Source organism: Dioscorea cayenensis, chromosome 8 (genome assembly GCF_009730915.1).
Source record: "Dioscorea cayenensis subsp. rotundata cultivar TDr96_F1 chromosome 8, TDr96_F1_v2_PseudoChromosome.rev07_lg8_w22 25.fasta, whole genome shotgun sequence".
Lineage (NCBI taxonomy): Eukaryota > Viridiplantae > Streptophyta > Magnoliopsida > Dioscoreales > Dioscoreaceae > Dioscorea > Dioscorea cayenensis.
The window spans coordinates 7346739-7357372 of NC_052478.1; the positions used below are offsets into that span (position 1 = coordinate 7346739).

General features: G+C 34.0%; 1 protein-coding gene across 1 annotated transcript; it reads left to right on the top strand.

Annotated features, from left to right (window-relative positions):
* The first annotated feature begins 986 nt into the window (after positions 1-986).
* LOC120267917 (protein DNA-DAMAGE INDUCIBLE 1) lies at positions 987-9034 on the top strand. The gene is made up of 16 exons (XM_039275592.1): positions 987-1203; positions 1282-1314; positions 1402-1529; positions 1684-1792; positions 2930-3046; positions 3401-3466; positions 4145-4207; positions 4281-4325; positions 4679-4740; positions 5876-5969; positions 7128-7220; positions 7299-7368; positions 7571-7644; positions 8106-8163; positions 8356-8381; positions 8757-9034. The coding sequence occupies exons 1-16, from the start codon at positions 1138-1140 to the stop codon at positions 8883-8885; spliced, it is 1233 nt and encodes a 410-aa protein (XP_039131526.1). The 5' UTR covers positions 987-1137; the 3' UTR covers positions 8886-9034.
* The last annotated feature ends 1600 nt before the right edge of the window (positions 9035-10634 follow it).

Here is a 10634-nt window from a genome sequence, read left to right on the forward strand (position 1 = left end):
TATTATGTTATAAAAATAATAATTTGTTCATAAATCATCTGGGATTGGTCTCAGTGGTAGAGGTTTGGAACTTGTTTGGATCTTTTAACTAAATTAATTTTAAGTGGAGTGAGAGAAAATTATATTTTGAAAAATTTTCAGTATTTCAAAGTATTTTAGAATCCGTAATTCATAAAAAAATAAAAAAAAATTGTGGGTAAAGAAATTGACTAAAAGATACTCCCTCTTTCAAAATACATGTCATTTTAAAAGGAAAAATTATTCCAAAATAGTTATCGTTGTACAATATTTAGGTAATGTTTTTTTTAATTTTATCCATCTTCAATTTTTTAAATTATATAAATAGAGATATTTATAATCCCAAAAAAAATACAATGTTTTAAAAGAAGGATAGTTTAGTAATTTGATTGTTTTTTATGTTAAAATTTAGATAATTTAATGCTATTTTTTATTTTTGTATAACATGACATACATTTAGGAACGGAGTGAGTAATGTGTTCTTTTTAAATTTGAAGAAATGTCACTTAACGTCATAATATAAATGATTTCATTAATGAATTTATAAAAAATGGATAAGTCTTTAATTAATAATACGACTGACTGTATCCTCATGTCTTGTTTTCATAAAAAAAAAAGTGGATAAAAATTATATAAAATAGATTTCATCAATAATTATAATATTATTCAGTTAATTTTTATAGACTTATACAATAATAATTTTTAAATCAAATCAATATGAAAAACTAAATATTAAATTTTAATTATAAACTAATAATATTTGAAAATAAAATTGGGTAATAATTCCCAACGAGTTAAATCCTAAATAAATTAATAATTGATTAATTGTAAAGAAAATGATTTTTTAAATTATTTTATTAGATAAATTATAACTATTTTCCAAATCGGATCGGACTGTAATTCGCAAACAAACCCGAATCCGTTAAGAGATCGAAGGGTTAATCCGTCCATTGAAAAAAAGCTCAAGCTTTCTTTGCAAGTAAAAGCACTTCGTCGCAGAGTCTCTTGTCGTCGATCTCGCTCTCTCTTCTCCGTTGTCTCTCAATCTCTTCTCAAATTCGAACGCTTGATTTGGTTTCTAGGGTTTCGTTCATCGATTGTTTCGAACGAGAAGGAGCAATGAAGATCACTGTGATGACCTCTGACGAGCAATTTATCACATTAGACGTCGATCCTGATGAATCCGTTAGAGCCTCTTCCTGCGTTCCTAGGGTTTTAAAGTTTTGATCTTTTTTTTTTCTCATCGTCTTGTTGCTCTTGCAGGTGGAGAACGTGAAAGCGCTTCTTGAAGTCGAGGTGAGGAGTTTATGGGAGAAAATTAAGCTGGTGCTGTGGTGGAGATTGAGGTTTTGATGGCTTATTGTGGGTTTGGGTTTTATGCAGACGACTGTTTCGCTGCATCAGCAGAAGCTGCACTTCAATGGGAAGGAGCTCAACAATTCTGATCGATTGAGTGGGGTTGGTGTGAAGGATGGAGATATGATGATGATGATGCTTTCTGTCGCCTCGAGGTTTGGATAATTCTATTCTTTCTTAAATTGCGGAATTTTTTACTTTTGAATGTTTGGTTCATTTTGTAGAATTGAAATAATGTGTTTTGCATGATTTTGCTCAGTTGGTTTGATTGTTTGGATTTCAATGGAGAATTTATGTTCTATGTTTCAGGGCGAACAACGATAGTCTAAGATTGAATCCTGATGGTTCAGCTGTAAATCCTAGTGCTTTCCAGCAGCACATTCGTAATGATCCACAGTCAATGGCTCGATTGGTTCAGGTAGGTATCTGTGAAAGTTCTTATTGTATGCACATTTTAAGAAATTTTTGAAGCTATGACTTTGTCCAGAGACAGGTGACTACTGAATGAACTGCTTCTGGTTGTTAAGCTATGCATAATAAGTCACATGATCTCACTCAGATCAAAACTTTGTGTTGTGAGTGGATGTATTTGGAATTCTAAATGGTTGCCTGTTCCTTTCCTGGGCTTTCTTTATGAATTGGATCACTTTGAACTGTTAAATTTACAATAGCCATCCATTGAAATGTTTGCGTCGATGTGTAGGACCGGAAGATTTCCAACAATTGATAATGTAGTTTATGATTTTACTTCTTGTGGTATATATGTTGATCAAATTCTCTTTAATCTGATTTCCCCAGTAATTATATATGTCATCATTTAGTTAATCCTATGATGTAGGTGCTTCATTAAACCATTGTGCATAGTTTCTCTTATGTATTTCTTGTCTTCAATGTCACCATTTGAAGTGCTCAACATATTATTGTTTCAGATATAATGGACTCATGTATGGTGTTGCTTTATATGAACATTTTGAAATCAATTATAGGAAAAACTTATATAGATGCCCGCACCTTGGGATTTCTGATTGAGTGGCTCACTTCTTGATTTGTGGTGATCCACAAGTTGAATTACCTCTAGAAGGCAATCTCATTGGCATTGTAGTTAGCTAGCATGGCTGATTGCAGATCCCTAATCTAGATGGTCTCGAAATCTACACAGAGATAATAGCTTCCTTGTAAGCCATATTGGAAAACTGCTGCTGAATGCACATGCCATCTTCAGATATAAAAGACTTCGTTGCCAAGTTCTTACTGCTCTCTGTTTCTAGCTTCTGGTTAATTTTTACTTGAGAATGAGTCACTTATGTAAGTTTAACTAGTTGTGTAAACTGATTCTGACTTTTTTTTCTTTTAGTTGTTTAAAATGATTCTTTTTTTTTTTTTCTCATTGGTGATTCTTGGTATTTGTGATGAATGTAAATATGTATATTTTGGTAATTCTCAACAATTTTAACTGTTGAGGGCAAAATGCTACGTTTTTTTTTTTGTTGGCCATTAGCATCTCTACTTTGTTTGGTATATTTGTTAAGATCAATCATAATTGCTTATATTGTAGGCTGATCCACCAATGTCACAAGCAATACTTGGAGATGACCTTGATAAACTGCAGAACCTGCTGCGTGAACGTCATCAACAGAGATTGGAGTATCAACGTAAACAAGAAGAGGAGCTTGTAAGTGCCATTACAATTTAACTCATGTTATTTTTTTTCTTGTCTTAGGGGAAAAATATACTTTTAGCCATGCTATCTTTTGTAGATACTAACTTATCTATCTTAAAAATAAAGGACACAAACTTGAGCTATTATTTGACATATTATTTCATAATTTTATCTGGCTGTTGTAGTTTGTCTTTGTGGTGCTAATCAAGTATTCATTATTTGATGATGCTGTGTGAATGTGACATTTATGGATAAATAATTTTTTATGTTAGTTCTTGAGTATGTGCATGATGCAAGTGCTAGACTATGAGCAATATTAATAAGTATACTCTTGCTTATGCTGCTTTTTTCCTCCTGGGTTTCTAGGCTTTGATGTCTGCAGATCCTTTTGATGTTGAAGCACAGAAAAAAATTGAAGCTGCCATTCGGCAGGTTAGTATGCCATCCATTTACTGATCATACTGATCATACTATTCTTCAAATTATGCTGTCAGAGTAATGAGGCTACATTGAAAACCTTGTGGTGTTGCCGATTAGTTATGTCTTGAGGTTTAGCTATTTTATAATTAAATAAAACTTAGACTTCTAATAATGGCAAAAAATATCAAATAGTTATGAAGGTTATTTGAGGATTTTTTTTAACAGAAAACCTATGTGTTTGTAAACATAATCTACTTACATACCATCTTTCAATTTGTATATATAAGTAGCAAAGTAGTAAAGTGGCATGATTTTTGTTTCCTCCAATTGATATGATGAGCATGACCTTGGAAGTCACTAGAGCAGGAAAGAGGTCATGTTCATTGACCTAATATGAGATCATGACCATTGACATGAAATGAAATCTCGATCATTGACGTGAAATATATGTTTCCACATCCTTTTTAACAAAGTTTGTCACTCCTGCCTGAGCCGTTATCATCTTTGTGGCTAAAGTAGAAAATAAATATATCTCTTAGCTAGTTATGTTGTTCATATCTGGTATTTCTATCAGAAGCCAGTTAAAGCAGCATTGGAACTCCACAGCTTTTGAAAAACATTGTCATTATTACATTGATGATCAATATGCATACTTTGGTTGATGTAGGTTGATTTCTTTATTGGTTGCAGAAAGGGATTGATGAAAATTGGGAAGCTGCACTGGAGTATAATCCTGAAGCATTTGCACGAGTGGTATGTGGCTGCTTACTATTTTTTGTAGCTGTTTAACTGTACAAATATAATTCATACATTTTTTTATGGACAGGTAATGTTGTATGTGGATATGGAAGTCAACGGAATACCTCTGAAGGTAGTATCAAAAAGTTCTGTCTTGTAAAAAAAATTTATTTCCTGGTTTGTGTTTATGTAACTTTGAAATTATCAAGCTCAAGAAAAGCAAGAAGAAATTGTCACCAAAGTGTTCGGACAATGCATATGAATTATTTGGTTATTTAGAATGCCTCAAAAAGGGTTGCTTTCTCTTTCAAACAGGGATCATTAATACTATCGTCTGCAGGTTTCCTTTTTGTCTTATTGGAGCTATGTAATGCTTCAAATTGTTTAGTAGCCCAGATAAATTCACATTCTGGGTTTTAATGGCATGCACAATCATAAATTATGACTGACTGGTGTTTCATTTCCTTTTCTGCTTTTTGGTTGAAGGCGTTTGTTGACAGTGGAGCACAATCTACAATAATATCAAAAAACTGTGCTGAACGCTGTGGGTATGGCTAATCAATCACTGTCAAATAATATTACTGTGATTTCCTTTTTGATCTTTTGGCTGTATCTTGACTGTGACTGTAGTAGATATGGAAATGATCTTGCTTCGAAGAGATTTAACATTTTTATGTTTCTCTTGTTTTCTGGTAATGGTGAGCGGAGAAGTACAACATGGCACAGCATATTAAGAGAATAAATCCACATTGGAGATTCAAAAATATAGAAACCTAAAATAAGATAATAATCATTTGAATGAAACTAAAGTTTTGATGTACATCTAGTAAAGCTCTTAAATATATAAACTAGAAAAACTATCATATGAAGTAGGCACAAGGTTAGCTTAAGACTATGAGCACCTTTAATGTACGAAGTCACGCCAATTCTAGAAGGAATTCTTTTACTTTGAGATTTTTATTTATTTATATATTTATTTCATACTTAGCATCAAGGTTTCAACTTTCCTAGTGTTTCGTCCCGACTTACACATAGGGCAGGCATTGAGTTAGATGATCTATAGGTTTGATGTGCACCTTATGAAACATGTCATTTATTTGTTTAATGTTAACAAGAATCATATAATATCCTGGAGTAATTGCCCTCATATCTGATCTCTGACTTCTTGATTGCTAAGTTTTTCCTTTGTAAAGTACATCCTTTCTCTTTCTTGGTGGGCATAGAGGCTTCAACCTGATTTAACTAGTTAAATTGAGATTTTAGTACACATCATGCACGCAAAACATTAATTATGCTGCACACTTTCTGATTGGATGTGATCTGTAGTTGTAATGAGGAAATACAATAGAAAATGATTTATATTCATCAGCATATCAACTGCCATAGTTGGCATGGTTTTGAGTCCATCTACATCACTGGTTGATGGCTGTATTGAAGATAAAGGATTCACTTCTTAATATTCATAGACAGTTATAATGAAATTTAGAATTTGACTAATTCCTGCCTCTTCTTTGACATACCAGATTGTCTGTTCAGCTTAGTTAGGCTTGTAGTTCATAATACATATATATATATAGATTAACTTATATTAATAGCTTAGAATATATTGTACGTGTTATATAAGGTTAGATGATTTTGACTGTGGTTACATATCTGATATAATATCTTTTGTCATATATTCAGCTTGTTGAGGCTACTAGATCAAAGATACAAGGGAGTTGCAGTCGGAGTTGGCCAGTCAGAGATACTGGGTAGGATACATGTTGCCCCAATCAAGGTAGTCCTTCCAGCGGTTATTCATTGATAGCATCTGTTATACAGATCATTCTCTTGTTGGTCAAGATGATTCATTCATTTTGTTAACACTTTGTACATGTCACATGTTCATCCTAGTTTTGATCTATATAACTTGGCACTCCATCAATTTCCGCATGATTTTTCACATCACTTGATGTCAGTTTTAGTTGGTAATATTTTTATTCAACTGAAAGTCTGAAAGTTTATTCTTGTAAATGTGAGTAAACAAAATCTGGTTGTCAAAAAATGAATATATAGTTAGCATACTTTAGATAGAAAAGTATTAGTATAGAAATACATTGCTGGTCATTGAGTTTACATGTTGAGCATAGCAACTTAGGCACATTCTTCCACTCCCAACACCTCCATTCAATCCAATACTAAGTAGGAAGTGAACTACTTCACAAGTAGAACTCTTACCTTATCAATCATGCACTTGAACTTTTTCTTTCTCCCCGGGCCACAGCCCTCTGAAACTCCACTGGGTCAGGATCTATTGTGCCCCTACCCTTTGTGAATCCTCCAGGTTCATGTTGTCATCTGGATCCCTTGCCAGTAGATCAAGTGACAAATTGTGAGACCCACACATCTGCTTCACTACCAAAAATCAACTATAGGAAATATTCTGAAAGAACTTCTCAGTCATCTACTGAGATGTCGAGGATGCGCATCAATCTTTTGACAACCCTAGCTCATGCTTTTGAGTCTAGCTGCAACACAGAGGTGAAGCAATGGATCCTTGGGGCTGGGTATAGCATCTTGTATGGGATTTTTTAGAACTCTTCAAATTTGACATGTTCATATAGTCTTGAGCATGCTTACCAGACAGTCCATAGATAAATTTTTTAACAAGTCAAAATCAGTTATAGTTTCTGTTGTCCATGTTAGCAAGATATTGTACTGAAATATCCTAGCTGGAGAAACCTACGTGCATTTTTCCTTAAAGTGCCTGCTTTCATTATACTTTTCTGCTCATGCTTTAATTTCATTTGTCCCTTCATCTCTACTCAGCTGCTATGAATTTTTTTATTTTATTTGCTATACAAAACATAGATCTCAGAGGGCCGGAAACTACTTTCATTAAAATTTCAAAATCTGTCAATCTGATTGATCATAATGCTGCTTTTATTTGTGATAGATTGGCCATCTATTTTACCACTGCTCCTTCACTGTTTTGGATGCTCAAAATATGGAGTTTCTGTTTGGACTGGATATGCTTCGGAAGCATCAGGTACATTGCCTAACTAGCTATATTCCCTTTTTATATGCTCAAGACTTTTGTGATGACCTCCAAGTTGTTTTTGTGCAGTGTATTATTGATTTGAAGGAGAATGTTTTAAGAGTGGGTGGTGGAGAGGTTTCAGTGCCATTTTTGCAAGGTTATTTCTGATGAGCTGTTTATTTTATGTTCATGTTTTCCAGTCTAAAATGGATTGCTTATTTGGTGTAGTTGTTAGTTAGCAACTTATCCTCTTGTTCTTGGATTTAGAATGTCTGTGAGGCAACTCACAACTTATGTCTGTTTTTGTTTGTTTTTCACTTTTACATGGGCTTACCATTGAATCAACTTCTTTATTGCAGAGAAGGATATCCCTTCACAGATTCATCTTGAAGAGAACGTCAAGCAACATGCACTTGGCCAAGGACCGCCTGCTGTGAGTAAAACTAACCGGCTTGGATTCTTATTCTATTTTGATACATTTTCTCAATGCTTAGTGTGGTGGAAATCCTTTCTTATTTTCATCTTCTTCATTGCATATTAAATTTTGTGCAGCACAAGTCATAATTTAGTAGTTATATCATTTCTACATTGCCCTGTGGTAAGCAATTGTATCTCTGGTGCACACTCTGATTGTTCTCATGCATGGTAAAATCCGAGTACCTTTAGTCAGTAGTTATTTGGAGTTGCTGTAAAGAGAAAATTTAAGTCAGAGAGATCAAGTGGAATTGTAGAAAGAGATTATATTTAGTTTGAATTTATTAAAATTTGTTCATGTTTTTAGCTTGCGAATTGCCATGAAAATGTCTGATATCGGTGAACTGTACTATTTCTATTCCTGGTTAATTTGATTATGGGGCAGTTTCATAAGCCTGATGATCTGACCTAATTGCACAGGAATCATCAAGAGCTCAATCCAAGAATGCTGGTTCTGCTTCAAGATCTCAAAATTCTGGTTTGTCTTAGAATGTTATATTTAAGCATAGCCTCCACTCTGTCTTCTATATATTAACTTATTTATATAGATTTTCCTATCTTTGTTAAAAATTTAATTTCCTCAAATACCCTTCAATTTATTTTTTTTTTTTGCCTTGTTGAATACCCTTTGTATTGATGTTTTCTCTTCTGCTTCGTTTTTTTTTCTCAGGTAATCCACAAAGAGATCAGTCGCAGGTAAATTTCTGTGCTTAGCCTCTCGTTCAAGCATTTTTCTGATGCATACCATTTTCAGTTGGTCTAGTTTTATAATGCAATTTATAGGCCAGACTGATGACAAGCCAAGTTGAATATATTGTCAATGGTTTTATTATGACTGTTCTTTGAATGGCCTTCATCGGTTCTTATAACTTGAGATGCGTCATAAGAAACTATTCTTTGATCTTTTGTTTTCCCATCCTTTTTAGCATTAACATACAGATACACAATGATATAACAGATATATATATATATATATATATATCAATAAGGAATTTGTGTGTTTTCTTTTGGGACATTTAAATGTTTTATTTTCCTTGTTATGTTACTAATTTGTTCTTAATGCAAATTCAGGGACCAGATTTTGAAGCGAAGGTTATGAAGCTTGTAGAGCTTGGATTTGACCGGAATGCTGTCATACAAGCCCTAAAACTTTTCAATGGCAATGAAGAGCAAGCAGCTGGATTTCTCTTTGGGGGTTAATTTATGCATCCCTCATGAATCATGACTATTTATCAATCCACAATTTACTTCATTTCTAGTTCTTAATTAAACCCTAAACGATGCTTAGGGAGCTTGTATAATACTTGATCAATTTGATTGTACTTAAACTTAATTATGTCATTATTTCACCAACTGTAATAATAAAACCTTTTTTTTTTTAACAAAAAGAGCAAGAAACTAAGAAAATAAAAGAACAAAGCAAAACAAAATTAAAAGTTAAAATTAAGCGCATGCGGCCATCCCACGAAAGAAGAGAGATAAATGAGGACTCATTCTTCCAAATTTTGCAAGGGCGTCAGTGATTGTATTTTCCTCCAGGGGTATGGTCTCCATAGAAATATTGGGACATAGATTTAGAGTAGACTTTAGGTTCTGAAACTCCTTGTTGACGTGCCAAGCAATGCAGGCATTATTGTGCTTCACCAATTGTGCAATCCCTGAGCAGTCACATAAGAGCCAAGACGGAGACAAACCATTTGAGAGACAAGTCTGAAGAGCAAGGTTCACGCCACCAGTTTAGCTTGGATTGGAGAATCCGTAGTCAATCCCTAACCCCTGCAATCATAACACAATTTAGATTAAGCATAATTAAGAAGCCTAAACCAGCAGAGTTTGTGGCTGCACACCAAGAAGTGTCAGTATAAATTGTGATAGTGTTTGAATTAAAGCACAATTTAGAACACTCATTGGTAGCTCTATTGTTGAATTGAGAACATAGAGACCAACCTTGGGGGATGATCAGTCTGGCATTCAGATTGCAATTTCTAAATATTACATTACATCGTTGCTTCCAAATAAGCCAAACCACTGTTGCAATTAAAGCTTTAGCCCAAGTGTCATAAAGTTCCAAGAGCAAGGAACCCGAGCTAGGAGAAGGGATCAAATTTAAATCAAGGCCAAGCTTAACAAACAATTCATGCCAACAATCTAAAATTTTTGAGCAATTCCAAAAAAGATGATCAACTGTTTCAGGTTCCAAACCACACAGAGGACAAGGGTTATTTGGACTAATGTTGAGATTATAAAAGTAGTTTCCGGTTGGTAATTTCCCATGAGCCAGCTTCCAAATATGCATCTTGATGCGGGGCATCACTGAAAGTCTCCAAATAGCCAACCAACCCTTCCAAGCATCACAAGAAGAGACATCCTTGTTGATAATCTCATAAACTGCAGAGGAGAGTGAAGCCTTACTAGAATGATGGTTCCAGATCCAAAGGTTAGGTTCTTCTTTATTGATTTTAATTTTACCAATCCCTTTCCAATCCAAAGAGCAACCAAACATAGTCTCCAGAGTATTTAAACAAAAGCCATTTGAGTTAAGAAGATCATTAAAATGAATATCATCCAAATCAAGAGTCTTATTAAGAAAAGTGGGCTTTTGAGCAATGGGAATATCAAAAATACATGTATCATTCCATAGATCAACCATTGTGGGATTACAAGAGAGAAGTTTAAGATTGTGTTTCAAGGCATTAGCAGAATTGCAGATAGATTTATAAAACCAGGAAGAGTTGGGAATAGAAACCAGATTCCAATAATGCCAATCTTTATATTTGAATTTGAAAATGTCAAGCCATATTTTGTTATCAGAATTTAGGATAGAAAAAATATTCTTAGCCATAAGAGAGTGGTTGACAACCCTAAGATTTCGGATGCCAAGACCCCCCTCAGATTTGCTAAGAGCAGTAATTGTCCAACCTATAGAGTGAAAACCATGCATGTTGCTAG